Genomic DNA, 21823 nt, shown 5'->3' with positions numbered 1-21823 from the left:
GCGTGGAATGTTTTTGGCCCTGGCACCGGTAAATCGTCACTGTGACTGAGGCACTGAGTGGCTGGGTGCTCGCCTTCTGGCCAGCAGGCCCGGGAATTGAAGCAGCAAGGGTGAGTGCTGCTTCCCCGTCCACGGTGTTGGGCTGTGGCCCCCTGGGCCAGGCCTCCTCCCTTCTGGGAGCCATAGTCTGAGGGCTGGGCAGCATCTTGTACACCTTGCAGAGTCATCTCGGAGCAGCGAGCCAGGCTGTGTGGCCAGGCTCTTGCTGGTCTCCGGGTCCAGCCAACCAGCCTGCTAGAGGCCTTGCTTCCTGGGAGAATGAACACTGGCCATCCCACCTCTGACTGTCTATCCTGGGCCTTCCTGGTCCCACATCAGTCCTGTGGGCTCCTGCTATACCTTCCCTCCTGAAGCTCTTCTGTTATCTTCCAGGATGCCCTCTGTGTTCTCACTCCTTCCCTGGCTGGGGACAGCCCCTTGGTGGCCTTTGTCCTGTAAGCTGAGTTTCTGGTAGCTTCTTTTGCACTACTTGAGTCTTCCTGGGCAGTGTGTCCTGGAGAACAGGACTGGGGAGACAGATGATGGCAGTGTGCAGAGAGCAGGAGGGATCAATCCTCACCCTGAGGAAGGGGTTTTCTGAAGGTGAGAACTTCACATGCCCTGCACGTTTTCGCCGAGAAGCTCCCCTTTCCCCCTGTGTGGTCAGGTAGGGCATATTTTCTTCATTGGGGATGTTTTTGCTGCATAGATAAGGTCTGCTCTAGGTCCCTCCAGATCCTAGGCTAGGCAGTAATGGGGGCTCTGAAAGCTATCGAGGTAGGGAATTGTGTGATCCTGAGAGAGTGCTGGCCCTAGAGACAGCAGCTGGCGTGAGCCCTCAGGACTTTCCCAGGGCTGGGGTAGCTCTTGCTTCCAGAGGCCAGCTCTGGCCTGGATTGTTGGCGTGGTGTCCTGTGTAGACAGGCGTGTTAGGGTTTGGTGGCCAGGCACTCCAGCCTGTGTACATTCCCTGACCAGCACAAATTATTCTGCAGTCAGCTGTTCATCAGAAAATCACATTGAAGGGGAGGTGCCCAGGATCTTTTGGCTGACCCATAGAATGCCATGCTGGGTCCGGATACCAGGTTGCTCTCTACTGGGTCACGTGGCTCATCTGGGATAGCCTTGACCTGGGGACTGCTATCTAACATAGCCACCAGCAGTTGGTGGCTGTCCCTGTGCTATTTGTTAGAGAGCCCCACGTCTGTGCTGGTGAAGGGCTCTGGGCCGGGGCTGGGAAGGGAGCCGTAGGGCTCTGGAGTTTGCCCGTGCAGCAGGGCCTCCTGGAGCAGATGCCATCATGAAGGTGCTGTGGGGTCCAGACTTTTTATCCGTTTGCTTCCCTTGTCCCTGATCTGATACGCAGCCCCTGGCTGCTTTTCTCATGGCTCCAACCTCTTGCTCTTTGTAGACATACATCTGAGAATGTCTATGAAAGTTCAACATTTAGGTAGTCAGAACACAGGGTTTGTTTCTCACCTGTTCAGAGTGAAGTGTGGGGCTGCTGGCCTGACCGTTTTTTGTGCCAGATCGACACGTGTGGTTGAGTCAGTTCAGAATGTCCTGGTGCTTCCTGAACAGCCTTTCCTGGTGCTGTGCTTCAGCTGCCGTCTGAGATGCTGACTCGTAGCTATATTTCTGGCCGTAGCCTTGCTTCAGAACTGCAGGCTGAATAGCAAGGCATCCATGAGGATTTCGTTCAACAGGTCGTTTTCCTGGAGCTGCCATAACAAACTGGGTAGCTGCAAACAGCAAAACGTATTGTCTCGGCTCTGGAGGCCGTCAAGGTGTTGGCAGGGTCACGCTCCCCTAAAAGGCACTAGGGCAGGGTATTCTGGGCCTCTCCTCACTCGTGACAGCCTCAGACCTTGTAGGTGCATCATACCCATCTGACATCTTTGTATTGTCTTCCCTCTTTGGGTGTCTGTCTGTGACAAAGCAAATCTCCCCTTCATGAGGACAGAGTCCTATTGGATTAGAGCCCACCCAAATGACCTCATTTTAACTGGATTACTTCTGTAAAGACCATTTCTAAAGGTACATTCTGAGGTACTGTGGGATAGGACTTCAATATATCTTTTTGGGGGGGACACAATTCAATGCATAATGTCCAAAACATGCCTTTCCCAAACCTGTCCTTTAGAGCACACTAGTCTTTTTATTTATGTTTTCCTCTTCTCCCCAAAGCTCCCCAGTACATCGTGTGTATTCTAGTTGTGAGTGCCTCTGGTTGTACTATGTGGGACGCCACCTCAGCATGGCCTGATAACCAGTGCCATTTCCACACCCAGGATCTGAACCCGTGAAACTGGGCCGCAGAAGTGGAGTGCATGAACCTAACCATTGGGCCAGGGGGCCAGCCCCTGCACTCATGTTTTTAAATGGCGTCAGCACCTACTCAATTTTCCAAATCAGATGGGAGCTCTGCTGGGCCTCCTCCCTCATATCCTAAATCTAACTGGCCAACAGACCCCTGCCCCTTGGGCCCACATACTCCCCCTCCTGCCCTCTGTCCACTTTCCTGCCCAGCACCCTACCATGGGCTCTGCAGCTGGCCCTGTCTCCTTAGTCCCCTGTCCTCGCCCACCCATGCGCCCCAGTTCTTGCCCTATGGGCAGCCCCTAAAGTAGACATGAGGAGGGCAGCCAAGGCCCAACCCCTTTGGGGGGATCGTGGACTTCGCACACCCCCGCTTCCAGCGGCCGGCTTCCCTCCTGCTCCCGTTTCGGGGTCCAGCTACCCCACGATTCCCCGCGGGACTCACTCCGTGCGGACTTGGCGGTCCCCTCCCAAGCCCCTAGTCTCGCCGGCAGGGCCGGGCATGCACCCTGCCACGTGGGGTCCGCCGGCCGGTAGGGGGCGCGGGAGCCCAGCCTCGCGGGGAGGTGGCGGTGGCCGGAAGTCCTCCCCGCTGCCCGGGAGGAGTCAGGAAGCGACTGCGGAAGTGGAAGAAGTGCGATCCTTGGGCTGCGGCGTGCGCTGACCCCTTGTGTCCCGGGCCGCTAGCCTTAGCCCCGTTCTCCCCGCCGCCCCGGCCCACTGGCCCTGCGACCCCGCTCTCCCCGCCGCCCCGGCCCACTGGCCCTGCGACCCAGCTCTCCTCGCCGCCCAGACCCACTGACCTCGCGACCCCGCTCTCCCCGCCGCCCCGGCCACTGGCCCTGCGACCCCGCTCTCCGCGCCGCCCCGGCCCCGCGCCGCCTCCCATCCTGGCCTCGTCACCCCGTCTCTGCCGTCCGGTCTCCTCCACGTCGGTCCCCACCGGGTCCTTCTCCGACTGCTGGGCGACGGGCAGCCGCGTCCTCCTGTTGCAGACGGTGGACACGGAGTACACGGCGGACTCGGTGGAATGGTGTCCGCTGGAAGGCTGCAGGCACCTGCTGGCCTGCGGCACCTACCAGCTGCGGAAGCCAGAGGACCAGCCCGCCGACCCGGAGAGCAAGGTGCGCGGAGCCCGCCTGGCTTCGAGCTGTCTCCACCCTGGGGCTCGGGTCTGCGCTCCCCAAGTGCCATTTCCCCAAAAGCTAAAGTTCCAAACTCCTCACGTAAGAGGTCTCAGGAAGGGCGAGAAAAGGCTGTAGAGAGGCACAGCTGACCTCAGGCTTTGGGATCTCTGTCTGGTCTGCAGCGGGGGAGGCTGAAAGAGAAAAGTCTCCTGTGGAGTGGCACAGGAGATGAAGCTACGACATTGGCTTTGTGGCCAAAAGGTAGGCTAGAAACGGGCATCTTGAAAGCAGAATGTCGTCCCTGTGCAGGTGAGGCTCGAGCTTGTGGATGAAGTCTAGAGGAAAGAGAAAATGGAATTTCCTGGGAGCTATACCTAATCTCTTGAAGGCGTCTGCGCGGATCCCAACCAGGCCTCCTATAAGAGTGTGAGCTGGCTCTGGAGCAGCAGGCCGAACCCAGGACTGTCCAGGCGAACTGGGTCCTGCGGTGACCCTTACCATAGCTGTTCCGTGCCAGCTGTTCAGAAGGAGCAAGTGCTGGGTCCCACAGAGCTTGTCTCCCTGCTCATTAGTCACATGCAGGAGAAGAGACAATAAAGGGTGCTGCTTCCAGGCAGAGTTCCAGACCCTTAGCAAACCTTTTCTTTCCCTCGATCCCTTTTTCCATCCTTTGGGTTCCTCAGTATCTATTAGGGTAATCAGAACACATCTGTGTTTTTATAGAGCGGACTGGACATAGACGAGCCTCAGGTCCGTTTAGGACGTCTCTACCTGTATAGTTTCAATGAGGACGGCTCTGCTTGCCCCCTGGTTGAGATCCAAAGAGGAGATACTTCTGCAATCCTGGACATGAAGTGGTACGACAGTAACAATCCCACTTGTGTGGGGTTTGTCATGAGTATCTTTTCAGTTAGCCAGGGAGCCTGATGCCTGGCAGCATGCAACAAGATGAGGAAGCCTCTGAACTTTGGATGCCTTTATTTACTATCCTGCTCACCTCTGGGCACTTGGATGCTTAGACTTGGGCTCATTTCCTTTGTCAGTTTTTGAGCCCTAGAGTTAGTATCAGTCTGGGAAGTGGTGTTAGTTTCCTGATTCGTAAGCTGAGGAAACTTTTTGGTGCAGAATTGTAGGCTCCAACCTGGTTTTGGAGCTGAAATTTAAATAATAAATTACTGGGGTGCATAATGCTCTTCTGTACTCTGGGCATATCCCGTATTCTGACTGGCATGTGAATTCTCTCCTCAGGTGCCACGTCCCGGTGGCCGGCCATGCCCTCTTGTGTGTGGCAGATGCTAGTGGATCCATAGAGCTGCTCCGCTTGGTGGGATCCGAGGTCAGTGACTGGGGCCAGGCTTTGTGGGGGGTGGAAGGAAGCTGAATGGAGAGGGTTTGGGAAGGAGGCTGGGCTGATACGAACATTCTTCTAGGATAGTTTCTGCTCAGTGGTGAACTTTATCATAGAACATTTGAAGGTAGCATGTAGTCTATTTTAAATTATTGGGTTCTGCATCGAACTCCAAGAGGAGGTCACCTTTGTGTAACCGGCTGAAAGACTGAAGTGACAGGCACTTCATTCACCTGTCAATGGATTTGAAAGTTCTTCCGTAAGGAAAGCCTGGACCAGCATTCTTGAGTTGATGATTCTGGGGCTAAGAATAGCAATAAATTTCCTATGTAAAAATGGTACAGTGGCCCCCCCCTCACCATAAGCATACATTCCAAGACCCCCAGTGGATGCCTGAAACTGCAGATAGTACCGAATCCTACATATACATACTTAGAATAAAGTTTAACTTATAAATTAGGCACAGTAAGAGATTAACAATAATAACTAATAATAAAATAGAACAAGTTTAGCAATATACTGTAACAAAACTTAATATAGATTTTAGCAACCTCAGCATGTGATTTTTTTTCTTATCCAGAACTTTCATCTTTTCACTTAAAGGAAGCACTTTCTGGCTTCTCTTTGGCATATCTGAGTTGCTAGCATCATTGCTCTTGCGCTTTGGGGCCATCATTAAGTAAAATAAGGGCTACTTGAACACAAGCGCTGCGATACCATGACAGTCGCTCTGTTAACTAAGTTGGCTACTAAGTGACTAATGAGCAGGTAGCATATACAGTGTGGATCCGATGGACAAAGGGGTGATTCACATCCTGGGTGGGACGGAGTGGGACAGCACAAGATTTCACACTGCTCAGAATGGTGTGCAACTTAAAACTTATGAATTGTTTACTTCTGGAATTTTGCATTTAATATTTTTGGACCGCAGTTGACCGTGGGTAGCAAACCACAGATAAGAGGAGACTAGTGCATTTGTCACTGATAATTAGGAAATCGTATGATCTCTGTGTGAATTTTTCCAAGAATTTGACAGTGATCCTGCAGTATGCATTTGCAAAATGACTGCATCTGAGTGTGGGGGAGGGAGGGGACAGGGAAGTCATATAGTGAGTGGGGTGAAGTAAACAGGCCACAAGACCTGACTCTGGGAGGGATCCACACTGACATGACTGCTATGAGTGGGATTGGAGCAGAGGTCCAGCTTGCATTAGATTCATGGCAACTGAGGGCTTATGTGGAAAGGGGCTTGTTTCATACCAGCTGAGAGAAGCAACCCTGTCTTAAGAATGAGGGAGGAAATATCTGAGGAAGTATGTGGGCCCGTAAATCAGAGTTCAAGGCAGGAGCAGATACACCCAAGAGAGGACCCTGATGAAGCAGCCTGCTGGGAGCCTGTTGACAGAGTTAAGCACTATCCAGATTGTTCAGGTAATGAAAGCTTACGTAGATCTTAGAAAAGAGAAACAGCATTTTAATGGCTAGTTGTGGCTTCTGAAAGGGAAACCAGAGGAAGGTTCCCATTATCTCCTCGCTGGATTCAGAACACGCGCGCATCCTTGGAGGCCTGGGGAGATGGAGAGTGTGTCCCAGAGGTGCTTCCCGGAGCCTGCAGAGTTGCTGTCGTAGTGTCTAGGAGTGCATGGGCAACAAAAGCTGAGGGCCCTGCTTCCTCTGAGGTCGTGTGTGGGAAAGCCCTCCCGCAGGTGTGTGAGCTCCTGGAGGTAGGGGCCAGTTTTCCATTGTCTTCAGGTTCTGCTATGAATGAGTGACTGAACTTGGTTCCCCCAGCAGTGGATGAGGGAACAATGGCACACCTGAACTGGAGGAGCAGTTTTCTCAGGGTTCTGGGCTGTTTCCCTTAGAATGCGTTCCTTTCTCTCCAGTAGAATACCTACACACTGCAGCCGTTTTCCACGTTCGCCCTGGACAAGCACTGTCTGGCCTTGTCCCTCGATTGGTCCACTGGGAAAACTGGGAGGTAAGGGCCAGCGTTGCTGAGGAGTCTGAGTCTTTCCTCTGAGGATCCGTTCCTATTTTCATGCATGCGAGCCTTAGGGCCACCTCTGCCAGGCTTGATTGTGTTTCCCAAACCTGGGAACATCATGACGAGTCCTAATCGGAAAAGAAAAGAATCCCAGCCTTTTACATGAAGAGGGACAGTTCTTTCATCAGGAGGAGCCGACACAGGTTTATTTTGACAAGCTAGGTGGTAGCTTTGGTCTCTGCCAGCTGTCCAAGCTGGCCCCTTAAGAGGCATGTCCATGTCCCAGGTCTATGGAGAACCTCTCCCATGACGTGTTTTAGGGGAATAAAATGTCACCAGTTGAGAACTAGAAGAGGGTGATGAGTTTGGGTCAATGAATAAAGTTCAGCTGGTTTCTCTGTTGGTTCTCTGTGTCCAGAGCCAATGACCAGCCCTTGAAAATCATTAGCAGTGACTCCAGAGGGAAGCTCCACCTCATACGTGTGAACGAGGCGGGGCCCAGACTGCATGATGTGGCCACGTGGCAAGCCCATCACTTCGAGGCCTGGATTGCTGCTTTCAATTACTGGCAGACGGAAATCGTGTATTCAGGTTTGTGCTCCTCCGCTGGGTGTCACCCCATGAGGCGGGGAGCCAGGTGGTCATCACGGCCCCTTTCTGGAGATGTGCTGAGGGAAGCACACTGGGCACGTGTCAGGGCCGTGATTCTGGACATGCTGAGATCTTGAAGGCCTTCTGTGGAGAGGGTCTATTCTGGGATGGAAGCTGTCGTTGGTGCTCACCACTTAAGTGTTCCTCTGGAGCCCAGTACGGCTTGCTGCAGGCCTTGCAGCGTCTGGGGAGGCACGGAAGCCAGTGCTGGAGCAGCAGGAGCCCTGCTTCTGTGGTGCTCTCAGTGTCAAATCCCTTTGCTGTCACTCTCAGAATCCAGGCAGAACTCCCACGCTCTCTGCCTGGCACTTCTGGGTCCATGTTGACTCTGTCCCGTTGGGTTTCAGGTTTGTCTGCTCCCTTTTGGGGTACAGTTTACCTTCCCAAAGAGAAGGAAGTGTGGGAGGGGTAGGATTAACCTCCTGGCATTGGGAGTGGCGTGGATTTGGGGGATGCTGGTGTGGGATGAGAAATGAACAGAACCAGTGGCTCCAGGAATGAGAACACATCGGTCAGCCTCTCTCACCCCGGTGCACATAAACTCATGGGAGGGGGAGGTGTTGGTCTCTGAGAGAAGACAGAGGAGCTGCTGAATTTTCAGAGAGGCAAAGAAGAGGCCTGACCCCTCGCCTCCTTCTCTGTCCAGTTGCTGGTCGTGTGCTGAATGAACTTCACACTGAGAGGTGAGGTCAGGGGTCTTCCGTTGCGGTGTCAGGAAGCCGCCAGACTCACCCCAGCCCGGCAGAACCACTTTTCCTGAGGTCTTCATTGAGGACCATGGAACCCAGTTCAGTAGGGGCCTTCAACTCTGTCTTACTTGGCCCCTCAGCAGCATTCAGCGTGCGCCCCCGATCCTGGCATGCTCTTTTCCCTGGGTTGTCATGACACCATGCTGTCCTGACTGTCCTCTCCTTTCTGATGGTTCTGCATTCTGCTTTGCTGTCTCCTTTCCCTCTGCGTGAAAGTCATCATTGTCCTCTGGCCTCTGTCTGGATCCTCTTCTCACTCTGCATTGTTCCTCTCTGGACTTACTGTCTCTCTTGCAGAAACAGCTGCGTTTTGGTTGTTTAATCAGACCTGTTTTTCTAAGCTCTTAATCCATTTATCTTGCCAGCTACCCCGTAGTCCTGCGAGGGTGCTTCCTGGGCCCACGGTTCTGGAGCTGAGCCCGTCACTCCCTGTGTCGCCCTGTTTGCACGTCTGCTCCTCCCTTCATGTCCTGAGCCCGGGACAGGGTCTGGTTGCCCAAGGCAGACATCTCTGCCCTCAGTCCTCCAGTGAGTCGGAGTCCTATTAGTTTATCTTCTAACCCTTTCTCAGAATTGGCCATCTCTTTCTCCCTCCACCTGTCCGGGCCACCCTCTCATCTCGTTTGTCATAGCAGAGCACTAAGTGATAACCCTGTGTTCATTCCTGACCCTTTCCAATCTGATCTCCACGCTGTAGCCAGAGCGATTGTTTTAAAGACACGCAAACTTTATCACACTTCACTCCTTGTTAAACCCTTTGCAGCTCCCATCCAGAATATTTGTTGAAACCCCCTCAGCCTTGCATATGTAATCAGGTCCGTGCCTACCTTTCTGGCCTTATTTTGAGTGACTCCTCTTTGTTCTCAGTCTTCTTTTCCTCAAACATTCCATGTTCTCTCTAATCTCAGTGTTTGATCACATGATGTTTCCTTCACGGGTTAATCTACTTTTCTGGCAGAGCTCAGCTTAAAATCTTATCTTTAGAAATGCTGGCCAGGTCTGACCCCCTGTCATTGCTCTCATGGCACCCAGTGCTTATCCTAATTATGATTATGTGTTTAATGCTTATCTTCCCCTGAGAGAGTCTTTTCTGCATTATTTGTTATTATTTCTGCATTATCTGCACAGCTTTGAGGAGTCTCAGTGAGAGCAATAAAGATTTAATTTTCTGAGGTCTCTCATTCTTGGGTAAGTTCTTGTACTTTCAAGTGTGGCTGATTCAGAGCAAGGATCTAATGGGGCGATGACATAATAACTCAGGAGCAATTCATTCACTCAGCGAATGTTTACTGAGACCTACTGTGACACCCTGTCTCAGGTGCCGGGGAGACATCAGTGAACAAGACAGACAGTGGTCCCTACTTTCCTTCAGTTCACACTGAGTATGAGGAGATGGACAGTGAACACTAAGAATACTGTGTGATAAATAAGGAATTGCACAGTAGGTCAGAGGTGATAAGTGCTTTGGAAAGAAGAAAGGTAGAAAGGGTGAGGGATCAGGGCACTGCAGGCAGATGCTGATAGTGCTGTTATAGAGTGTCATCACGGTAGGCGAAGGCCCTAAGGCAAGAGAGAGCCTGGTGTGTAGAAGAGTAGCAAGTAGCCAGTATGGCCAGAATGAGAGGAGTGAGTGGTAGAGTAGAAGGTGAGATCAGAGATCACAGGGCCTTGCAAGGCACAGGAAGGACTTTGCCTTTTGCTCAGAGTGAAATAGGAGCCACTGTGAGATACTGAAGAGAAGAATGACATTTTAGGACTTATATTTTAAAATTTAAGAGGATCTTTTTGGCTAATGTATTGAGTATAGACTGTAAGGGGGAGAGGACAGAACCTGGAACCTAGAGACCTGTCATCCAGGTGAGTGATGAGAAGGACTCAGACCTAGTTAGGAGCAGTGGAGATGAGGAAAAGTGGTAGGACTCTGGATATGTGTGAAGGTAGATCAACAGGATTTCCTGCTGGAGTGAATGTGAAATGTGAGAGAAAGAGGAGAGTCCAGTGTGTAAAGAAGCCACAACCAGTTCTCTACTAATTTGTCACAGAATGGCAGCTCAAATTTGATGCTTGCCCACAGACTTTGTGCCAGGGTCGACTGATTCTGCTGGTTCATTTAGTCGTACATCCTGTTCATCCCCTATCCCTTCTGTTACAGGGATCTGTAGATGGGTGGGTGGGTGGATGGAAGGTGAATGGGTGGGTGGATGGATGGATGGACATATGGGTGGGTGGGTGGGTAGATGGATAGAAGGTGGGTGGATGGATGGTGGATAGATGGACAGATGAGTGGGTGGATGGCTGACTGGAAAGTGGGTGGGTGGGTGGCGGGTGGATGGCTGGCTGGAAGGTGGATGAATGGTTGGGTAGGTGGCTAGATAGATGGATAAGTGGATGTATGGGTGGTGGATGGAAGGTGGATGGGTGGGTGGGTGGGTGGGTGGGTGGATGATGGATGGATGGATGGATGATAGATAGGTGGTGAATGGATAGGTGGATGGTGGATGGATGAATGGATGGGTGTGTGAATGGATGAATGGTTGGGTGGTTGGATGGATGAAAGTGGATGGGTGGATGAATGGTGGATGGATGGAGTGGTCAGGTCTAGGTGTTTTTCTTGTTTTTTGTTTTTGCTTTTGATTTTTGCTTCTCTTCATCCTCCTTCTGGGCCCTGCTCATCAGCTTTTCTTCCCTTCCTCAAGTTACCGCTGTCTCCCTATATCTTGGTGTTGCTTTTCTTCGGAGACTGTTGTGGATCAGGGCACCAACTCTCCTGTTTTCCTGTTCTTTCAGTTCCCCTAAAACAAGCGCAGAGGTCCTTTTTACTGTAAGATTACAAAGAACATTTCCCTTTAAAACACATGAGGGTGTCCTGAAGGGCTGAAGGTTCCAGAACCATAAGAAGTCCTTGTGTTCGCTACCTCCTACCTGCAGTTCCTGTTCAGAGTTCTTTGATATGACAACTCTGGTTCACGGCAGCCAGGAGCATTGACTGCTGGGGCTTGAATAGAAGGCAGTTGAGCTACATGTGACCTGGTAACTCTACCCCTGTAACTTCCTGGTCTTCCCTTTATTCCTACAGATGTAGCCCATCGGTCTTTCCCTTCTTCCCTGCAGGCACCCTCTTCAAGTCTGAAGACACAGTTATGGCACAGGGTGACTGTTTCTGGGGTGCTGTCTCTGGGGCTCTTCTGCCTCATGACAACCTGAAACCACCCAGGAAAAGTCACCCATGGGAATTTCCTCACAGACATAAATTCCCTCCCTGAGAAATGGCCACTTCCTCTCATCGATGCCATTGTCACTGGGTGTTTCTGTTTCCACAAGGTGGGGACGATGGCCTTCTGAAAGGCTGGGACACCAGGACCCCTGGCACATCTGTGTTCACCAGCAAGAGGTAAATCATCAAGGGGCCAGCATTTGGCATGAAACGCCAACTGTCCCTGTCCCTCCTCTGTGGACTTGCCACTGGAGAAGTGCCCCTGCCTGGGCGCTTGCTCAGGCCTTGCCCTTTTGTTTATAGACACTCCATGGGTGTGTGCAGCATCCAAAGTAGTCCCCATCGAGAGAACATCTTGGCCACGGGAAGGTGAGTCCACTAAAGTTGGTTCACAGGGTCCTAGCATCTCTCACTCCCTTTTCTTGTGTTGACCATTGCAATGTTTCATCAGACCATCACAGGGTCCTAGCATCTCTCACTCCCTTTTCTCGTGTTGACCATTGCGATGTTCCATCGGGCCGGCTCTCAAACCAGAGTGTAGTATCTGGGTTTAGGGAAGGGGTCTTTGTCCTAGAGGGATGAGTGGGATGGGTCTCCCCAGGAGGTGTTCCCTGCCACCTAGGGGCCTTGGGGAATAAGTGGGCATTGGCTTTCCTGCATGCTTTCTCTGATTGATTGGTTTCAGCTATGATGAGCACGTTCTGCTGTGGGACACTCGGAACATGAAGCAGCCATTTGCAGACATGCCTGTGCAGGGCGGGGTGTGGAGGCTCAAGTGGCACCCTTTCCACTACCACCTGCTCTTGGCAGCGTGTATGCACAACGGCTTTAAGATCTTCAACTGCCGAAAGGCAATAGGTGAGTAGGGGACCCTTGGCAGCTGAGGCTCCCAATTTCCTGCCCCCTCGCTCTACCAAGCTCTTCCTTCATCCTCCCAATATTCCCAGTGTCACACCCTAGGCCTTACCATGATCCATCATCGCACCAACTCCGCAATCTCAGTTTCAAGCATTCTGCTAACTGTGGTTCTTACATGACCAGCTCTGTTATTCTAGAACCTTCTGCATTTTAGCCATTCTCTGACCCTATTGGGACCTCTGTCTAGAAGTGTTAGCACTTGTCACTTTCATGATCATCCTTGGCCCACCTTCTGCCATGTTCTTCCTGCCTGTGGACAGTGTGGTCTCCATGGGCTGGTATTCCAAACATGCCTGAATTCTCTTCCCTTGCTCCCTTTCTCACACTCTCTGGGCAGAACCCAGCACTGGTCAAAACCCAACTCTGCTTATGCCCGAGCCACAGAATGTGACTGGAGGGAAACAGTCATCCTGCGGGGTCTCACTTCAAGTTTATACTCCAGTACGTCCTCGGAATTGCTAGGTGAACCATGGCCTTTCTCTAGCCAGTAATTCTTCCCTGTCAGAACGATTTCATGTTTTCCTCTCTCTTCTCAAACCCCCAACACCCCATTTTCCCTCCTCGTTCTCAGTTCTTGATCTCCCCTACCCCTCCTCTGTACAGACACCCCTTGCCTGCCCACCATTGCTCCTATGTCAGTCTCAGCTTCGCCCTGGGCTGTCCTGAAGGATGTCCTTCCTCTTCTGTACCTTCAGTTCTTCTGTCTCTTCTGCGTCATTTCTGTTAGTTGTATGAACATGCTGTAATAGTTCTCATCTTCAGACAACTTGAGGTCTTTCTTCTTTTTTCATGTAGGTATTTACAGTGGTAAGTTGTCCCCTGAACACTGCTTTTGCCACATGCCATATGTTTTGGTATGTTGTATCTTTATTTTCATTCTTCTCAAAGTATTTTTTAATTTCCCTTGTGATTCCTTCTTTGACTCGTTAGTTATTTATGAGTGTGTTGTTTAGTTTCCTCATTTTGCTAACTGTCCTAAATTTCTTTCTGTTATTGCTTTCTTTTTTTCTGGAGTGGGATGAGGGACATTGGCCTTGAGCTAACATCTGTTGCCAATCTTCCTCTCTCCTTTTTTTCTCCCCAAAGCCCCAGGACATAGTTGTATATCCTAGTTGCAAGTCCTTCTAGTTATTCTATGTGGGATGCTGCCACAGCACGGCCTGATGAAGCAGTGCTAGGTCTGCACCTGGGATCTGAACCAGCGAACCCCGGGCTGCCTAAGCAGAGCGCGCGAACTTAACCACTGTGCCACCCGGCAGGCCCCCTGTTATTGATTTCTAATTTTACTCCGTTGTGGATTCTTTTTAAGTTTGCTGACACTTGTTCTGTGGTGCTTCCGGAGCGTGCCCCGTGCTCTTTGGAAGAGTGTGCTCTGCTGTCATGGGCAGGGTGCCTGCAATGTCTGCTCAGCATCCTGTCTCCTTGCTGATCTTCCATCTGGTGGTTCATTGTTGAAAGTGCAATATTGAAGTTTCCAACTGTTAGTTGAATTGTCTTTCCTCCCTCATTTCTGTAAGTTTTGCTTGTATTTTGGGGCTCTGTTGTTAGGTGTGTATGTGTTTATAACTGTTGTGTTTTCCTAGTGTACTGACCCTCTTATCATTATGAGGTCCCCTCTTTATCTCTGCTCACTTTTTTGTTTCAAAGTTCATTTCGTCTGGTATCAGTAGAGCCACTCAAGCTCTCTTAACGGTTGCTGTTTGCATGATGCATCTTTTCTGATCCTTTGCCTTCTGTCTCTTCATAGCTTTGGATCTGAAATGTGTCTCCTGTATCAGGGTATGCATTTTTGTCAGGAACATTACAGAAGTGAGATTCTGCCCTCCTTCGTGTGCTGCGTCAGGGCACCTGGTGCCACTCTGTCCCTTTACTGCCGATGTTAATGCGATCACTTGTGAAGATGGTCTCCCCCGGGGTTCTCCATCACAAAGAATTACAAAGATCCCCTTTGTCATGAATAGCAGTCTGTGGTGAGAGTCTTTGCACCTGTGTTCCTCAGCAGACTTTCACTCAATCCGGTGATGACTCTTGACTGGATAAATTATTGCTGTAAGTACAAGATGGTGATTCTCTATTATCATCCTTTCTACATTTTTAAATTAATGTTCTTTTGTAAGGAAGAGCATTCTTTTCTCCCATATGTCTGTCTGTATTTAATATCCATAAAGATTCATGAATTTTTATGTTATTCAATTGGTCATAATCCATTATTGCCATTATTCATTATAATGTTCACATTGTCCTAGAGTTTTCCCATGAAAGCCCCTTTAAGCTGTCTCCTGTGTCCTTTTCACACGTCTCTGTTGATTTTTGAGTACTTCCTTGCTTTTTGGCACAAGATATTCCAGGTTCATTTTGTGTTTTACCTCTCCTATACCTGGAATCAGCTGTTCTCCACGGAATCCTGGATTCTTAGCCGCGAGTAGTGTTTAGAATCAAAGATCTGGTAATTAGTTGTCTTGTAATACTGGGATGTCATGTGTACGTGTGTATGTGTGTGTTAGAACATGAATTCATGTTGATGGCTCTAATTCCATGCCAACTTTCGCCGTCCCCATTCTGCATGTGTCTCCTTTCTCCAGGGAAAACTCTGGCTTCCACTGAATGTTTACTCACATGCTTAACCTTACAGAGTGGCCACTGGTGTCACGGCAAAGCAAGGCTGAGAAGCAAATTCAGGATACTCTTGCAGTTCTCTTTGTTAGAATGATTTGATGTAGTCAAAGTACTGTGTTCAAAAGTTACTTGGATTATGTTGGTTTTTTTTTTTTCCTGTGTAGTTATTTGAAATACAATTAGGTCCCTTTTTTTAAGGATTTTTTTCTTCATCCTCATTGATTTAATTTTTATCTTTTGAATGTGTAAAACATTAACAATGTTCTAGAAATTAAAATTACATTAAGAAGTATGCTCAGAGGAATATCAGACCCTCCCCACCTTAGTCCTGCTCACCTTTTATAGATAACCCATTTCATTAGGTTTCAGTTATAATTGTGTCTTTTTACAAAAATAAGCGTATACACATATATATACATATTCATACTTCTCCTTTCTTATACAAAAGATACACTGTGTACACTCTTTCATGCTTTGTTTATTTTATTTAAAAATATATCCTGGAAATCAATTCACATTGCTTCATAGAGGTCTTTGTTCTTTTAAAGTTATATAGTACTCCATGTAGTGGGTATACCATATTTTTTTCATCCAATTTTCTATGTGAGTATTCGGGTTATTTCTAGTATTTTGCATTTATAAATAATGTTTCCTATGTATCTTGTTTTGCATATGTATTTTCATTTTGTTGGAGGTATATCTTTAGGGTTACTGCCTAGATGTGGGATTGCGGGGTCAAAGGATCAACATAGGGGCTGGCCCAGTGGCGCAGTGGTTAAGTTCACACATTCCGCTTCTCGGAGGCCCAGGGCTCAATGGTTCGGATCCCGGGTGCGGACATGGCACTGCTTGGCACGCCATGCTGTGGTAGGTGTCCCACATATACAGTGGAGGAAGATGGGCACAGATGTTAGCTCAGGGCCAGGCTTCCTCAGCAAAAAGAGGAGGACTGGCAGTAGTTAGCTCAGGGCTAATCTTCCTCAAAAAGGAAAAAAAAAGAGGATCAATATATATCCAATTTCATTATCTCACCAGCCACATATGAGAATGCTGGCTTCCCTACAGCTTTGCCAACAGAATATGTTGTCCAGTTTGGGGATTTTTGCATCTGACAGGTAAGAAATGGCATCAGAGTAGTTTAAATTTGCATATCTGAAATTATGAGTGAAATTGAATATTTTTTCTTATGATAAAGGGCTGGTTTTATGAATTATCTTTGTGTATCTTTTGCCTGTTTTTCTCTCTGGTTTCTGATCTTTTTTCCCCCTTGGTTTTACAGAGTTCTTATATATTACTGGCAGTAGCCCTTTGTCTCTGGTGTATATTAGAAATATTTTCTTTCAGTTCTTGATTTTGCCCATGGTGTTTTTTTCTCCCATGCAAAAGTTTTCTTTTTTCTTTTAATGTAATCAAATTTATAGATTTTGTTTTCACTGAATCTGGATTTTGAGTCAGTTAAAAAGCCTTTCCCCCACACACTCAGTTTATAAAGGAATTTACCAGCGTTTTTCTTCTCATGCCTGTATCATTTCAGTTTTTGCAGTTAGAACTGTTTTCTGGTGAGGAAGATTGTCCCTGAGCTGACGTCTGTGCCAATCTTCCTCTCTTTTGTACGTGGGACGCGCCACAGCACAGCTGCTGCTGCACGTACACTTAGCTGCTACAGCCCTGGGCAGGCCCCTACAGTTGGGACTTTGATCCAGGTTCTAACATATGGTGTGTGGAGCTGTCTGAATCGAGATGCCACCTTTGTATGCTCACTTTCCATGTGTACTTACATCAATTTCTTGTCTTCCTACTCTGTCCCCCTGGCCAGGGTCACATGCTTTGATCCTGGAGCTTTGATCCTGGAGCTTCACAGTGCACTTGTAAGAACAGGCTTGCTACCTCCTCTCACTCTTCTTTTTCAAGGACTTCTTGACTATTACTATATTTTGAACTTGAGCATCAACTTATCTTGTCCCAAAAAAAAGCTTATTGGCTTTTTCTTTTCTTTTCTTGGTGAGGAAAATTTGTCCTGAGTTAACATCCATTGCCAATCCTCCTCTGTTTTTGCTTGAGGAAGACTAGCCCTGAGCTAACATCTCTGCCAGTCTTTGTCTGCTTTATATGTGGGAGGCCTCCATAGCATGGCTGATGAGTGGAGTAGGTCTGTGCCCAGGATCTGAACCCACAAATGTGGGCCACCAAAGCAGAACGAGCAGAACTTTAAGCACTCGGCCACAGGGCTGGCCCCTTATTGGCTTTTTATAGATAGGATTGCATTAAATATAAATTAATTTTACAACTGACTTATTTTATCATCTGGGGTCATCTTATGCAAGAAAAGGGATATCTCCATTTGTTCAAGTCTGTTCTTGTATCTTTCAGAGGGTTTTAACATTTTTATATATATACATTGTACATTTCTTGTTAACTTCATTCCTAAGTAGTTTATCTTTTTTGTTGCTGTTGTGATGGGGTTTTCTCTTTCATTTTATCTTCTAAATGGATACTGTCTGAGTATTTGAAAGCTACTGTTTTTTTGGTTAGAAATTTCGTATGCTGCTACCTTACTAAATTTCTTGGTTTCTGTTAGTCTTATCATTGATTCTCTGAGTTTTCCAAGTAAATATCATGTCATCTGCAAAAAGATATGGTTTTATTCTTTATTTTCCAATTCTAATGCTTCTAATTGTTTTCTCTTGTTTCATCCACTGATATCTCCAATACAGTTTCAGAACGGTGAAGGGCATCCTGCCTTTTTTCTGACCTTGATGGGATGTGGTTACCATTGAGTGTGATGATGTATGAGGGCTAAAGTGTGTCTATTTTATTATATTGCAGAAGTATCCCTCAATTTCTGTTTTCCTGAGTATTTTTTTAAAATCAGGAATTGCTGAATTTTTGTCAAATGCTTTTATAATATCTATTGAGCTATGTTATTTTTCTCCTTCAATAATTAATATGGTAAATTTTATTTGTGGATTTCCTAATATGGAATATATTCCTAGAATAAATCCCACTTGATTATGGTATATTATTTTTTTTATGTAATATTGGACTCTGGTGATATTTTATTTAGGATTTTGCACTAATGTTGAAAGGTGACAAATTTTCTTATGTGCTATTTTTATTAAGATTAGGTATCAGCATTATCTTTGGTTCATGTTAAAATCAAAACCAAAAGTGTGAAAATTATTCTTCATTTTCTCTTCTCTTGATTAATTTATATATCATTTGGATTGTCTTTTCTTTGAAGATTTGGTAAAATTCTCCTGTGGACTGTCTGGGCCTGATCTATTTTGCATGGTAGTCCCTTGATAACTTCCTCTGCGTTTTTCTCTGGAAATTGGTTTGTTTATACTTTATGTCTCTACTGGGGTCAGTTTTGGTGAACTGTATTCTCCTAGGCTATTATTAATTTCATCTACATTTTAAAATTTATTTGCATTAAGATGTGTAGAGAAGTCACTTGTGATTAAAAAAATCCTCTTTAATGGTTATTTCCCCTTTGTCATGTTTTACTTTATATATTTATGCAAATATACAAATATATACGCAAAGTTCTCTCTTTCTCCTCAGTTAGGTTAGCTAGGGCTTTGTCATTTCTTCTGTAAAGAAGTGGGGTTCTAATTTTTTATTAGTTGTGTGGTTTTTTCTCTTCTCTACCTCATCACTCCCACCTTTGATCTTTGTGGTTTCCCTCCTTGTGCCTCCTTTGTTCTTTTTCTAGTGTTGCAGGTTGGGAATACAATTCATGTAACTTTATTATTTTGCTTATATTAATTTAAGTGTTTTTATGTCTGAATTTTTCTCTGATTTAAGCATATTTTTAGGTTCTGATGTGTAGTACAGTGATGCTCTGCATAATGACATTTGGGCCAATGACAGACCGCATGTAGGATGGGGGTCTCGTACAATTTGTCCCACGGAGCCTAGGTGTGCAGTGGGCCCTACCATCTAGGTTGTGTAAGTCACTCTGCGATATTCGCACAGTGGCAGAATCGCCCAAGGACACATTTCTCAGAAGGCATTCCCGTTGTTAAGTGACACGTAACTGTAATTTCATTTTCCCTTTTTTTTGTTTTTTAAGATTGGCACCTGAGCTAACGACTGTTGCCAATCTTTTTTTTTTTCCTGCTTTTTCTCCCCAAATCCCTCCTGTACGTAGTTGTATATTTTAGTTGTGGGTCCTTCTAGTTGTGGCATGTGTGGCATGTGTGGCCACCTCAACATGGCTTAATGAGCAGTGCCATGTCCGTGCCCAGGATCAGAACCAGCGAAACCCTGGGCTGCTGAAGCAGAGCGGAGCACATGAACTTAACCATTCAGCCACGGGGCCAGCCCCTCATTTTCACTTTTTAAAAAGGAATTTTGTGATTTGAGTTTATATTTCCCCTTTTACCCAAGTGTGGTTTAGTAGAACGTTTTAAAATTTCTAAGTGTAAAGACTTTTTTTTTGACTGTTATTAATTTCTAGTTTTATTGCATTATGATTAGAGAGCATTGCTTATACTATTTCTCCTTGATGGAATTTTTCAATCCTTTGTTGCCTAACATGATTGTTCTGTTTGTGTTTCACATGCACTTGAGTAGGAGATGTGCTCTCTGTTACTAGGTGTGCTATTACTGTGCAGCCAGAAGACCTGCTGTATTCACTGGGTTACCTGGGCCTGGAAGGGGTCCTGGCCAGGAGCAGGCGCTTTGAGTGGTTGTTGGATGAAAGACTGTTGCGGGCCCTTATTGTCCCAGCAACCCCATCTCTTGATCTTGTCCAGGCGTTAACAGAGGGGCAAGGATGGTCTCCTGGGGAGCTTCCTCCAATGCCTGTTGCCCGAGCACCTCTCCAGCTGTCTGTGGTCCAGCATCTGGCTTCTCTGGAGCCGCCTCTGCCCAGGTGCAGCCCTGGGTTAGGGAGTAGGATCTCCTGTGTCATGGTTGTGTTTTTGGCGTGTTTTCTAATTCCAGCATCGACCTAGTCTGTGCCTGGCCTTTCCTTATCACTGCTCATTCTGATTGCAACTCAGAGACTGTGGCATTTATCCCTGTACTTGAGAGGCAGCAGTGGCCACCCTTTCAGTGTTGGGGCTGTCCAGGCTCACTGAAGACCTGAATAGCCACCGGCTTCCAGCTGGTGACAGTTTTCTAAGTCCACATCCCCAGCTCACTGGCCACTAGTTTTCCACGGCTGCTCTTGCCAGCCTCAGCCTTGCCCTGGACCCTAGACCACCTCAGGGTTGGCGACACTTTATTTCTTTTTCTGGTCAAATGTCACTCTCAAACCTTCTACAGCTGGTACCATTTGGAAGGAGCTCTGACCTCCTTCCAGTCCCGCCCTCAAAGTTGCCATAGCAACTCACCCTAAGGATAACTGCTCATGTGTAAACTCTTGAATGACTCCTTTCCAAGCTAAAATCCGAATTCTTTAATGGAGCATGCTGAGCTTTGCATGATTCTGATCCTCCAGACATGTGTCACCACTCGACAGCCTTCAGCCATGTCCACTTGTTTGCAGTTCCTCACACACCAGGTTTTTTCTACCACTGTACTTCACAACGTTTGTTCCGTTTCTCATACATCTGCTTCCCTCCCATCTGGCAAACTCCTTTGTCCTTTGCTTTCAGTCTTAACTGAGAGGCTTTTGCCAAGTCCTCTGACTTGGAAAAGCACCCTTGCACGTGGGGTTCTGTGTCCTCTCAGGCACACACAGTGGTTGCTGATGAATGAGCAGCTGTTCTTGGCAGAGTCTCCCTTTGAGGGTGGGCAGGGACCATTAGTTGGGGTGACAAGACTGACTCTGGGTAACATTGCATTTCCCATGTTCTCCTGTCTCACTCCAGAGGAGAAGCAGGAATCATACACAGTCTCTGTGTCTCAAACATTGCCCAACTCACTGGTGTATGGAGCTGACTGGTCCTGGCTCTACTTCCGCCGTCTGCCACAGACCCAGCAGTCATTCTGCTTAGGGTCCTTTCCCTGCAGCGACCCAGAAGCCGGAACAACAGAAGTCTGTAACCAGAAGGTTGTAGGCCAGTCACCTGCACCCTCTTCTGATCATTTAGCAGATGATGATGGAGAGGGTCGTACTAGACTCCAGCGGGGAGGCAAACCGAGGTCTTCTTTCCAGCTACTCACAGAGAACTCAAAGAGCAGCGGCCAGCTGCACACTGTGGGGTCGAAAATCTCTGACGACGACCCTCGTCTGGAAGGAGCAAACTCTGACAGCACTCTTCTAGCCACATGCTCCTTTTATGACCACGTTCTTCACCTCTGGAAGTGGCAGAACAGCTGAGCTAGGGGAGAGGCTGCTTGGTTTGAAATAAAGACCATTTCCACAAATAAAACCAAGAGTGCAGCTTTACTTTGTCTGTGAATGAACTGCCCTCAGACCATCTCCTTGAGATTCTTACTGCAGTCTCTGCAGGTTACTGTGTGGGGCTCATTGCATCTTATGGAATCTACAGTGCAGACAGTTAATAAGCCCTTGGCTTCTCTTCTAGAAACCTATCTGGCTGGGGCCCTTGAAAATGGTGATTCTGTCTGGCAGCAAGGGGCCTTTGCCCAAGGCTAGCAGGCTGCTGGGTGCAGGGAGTAGGCGGGCTTGGTTCCCAGCTCTCAAACTTGTCAGTTTCTTGTATGAACTTGACTTTTAGTTTTTCATACTTATTTAAGCAACTATTTATATTAACTAAACGTTCTTTTTTTTTTTTTTTAAAGATTTTATTTTTTCCTTTTTCTCCCCAAAGCCCCCCAGTACATAGTTGTGTATTCTTCGTTGTGGGTTCTTCTAGTTGTGGCACGTGGGACGCTGCCTCAGAGTGGTCTGATGAGCAGTGCCATGTCCGCGCCCAGGATTCGAACTAACGAAACACT

The 21823-nt window shown here is 47.7% G+C and overlaps 1 protein-coding gene across 1 annotated transcript; it reads left to right on the top strand.

Annotated features, from left to right (window-relative positions):
- The first annotated feature begins 792 nt into the window (after positions 1-792).
- On the top strand, positions 793-21294 carry DPH7 (diphthamide biosynthesis 7). The gene is made up of 10 exons (XM_070250900.1): positions 793-816; positions 2841-3482; positions 4209-4342; positions 4734-4821; positions 6723-6814; positions 7239-7411; positions 11542-11611; positions 11738-11803; positions 12120-12292; positions 20791-21294. Exons 1-10 carry the CDS (start codon positions 793-795, stop codon positions 21240-21242), a joined length of 1914 nt encoding a protein of 637 aa, XP_070107001.1. The 3' UTR covers positions 21243-21294.
- Positions 21295-21823: the final 529 nt, after the last annotated feature.

This window comes from Equus caballus, chromosome 25 (genome assembly GCF_041296265.1).
Source record: "Equus caballus isolate H_3958 breed thoroughbred chromosome 25, TB-T2T, whole genome shotgun sequence".
Taxonomy (NCBI): domain Eukaryota; kingdom Metazoa; phylum Chordata; class Mammalia; order Perissodactyla; family Equidae; genus Equus; species Equus caballus.
This window is presented reverse-complemented; position numbering and strand designations above follow the sequence as displayed.

Excerpts from the sequence above, each read along its gene's own strand:
- DPH7 (XM_070250900.1), top strand. The coding sequence starts at position 793 with ATGGGGGCTCTGAAAGCTATCGAG. Across the intron at positions 11,612-11,737 it reads TCTGTGTTCACCAGCAAGAG|ACACTCCATGGGTGTGTGCA; the intron begins GTAAATCATCAA and ends TTTTGTTTATAG. Across the intron at positions 11,804-12,119 it reads AACATCTTGGCCACGGGAAG|CTATGATGAGCACGTTCTGC; the intron begins GTGAGTCCACTA and ends GATTGGTTTCAG.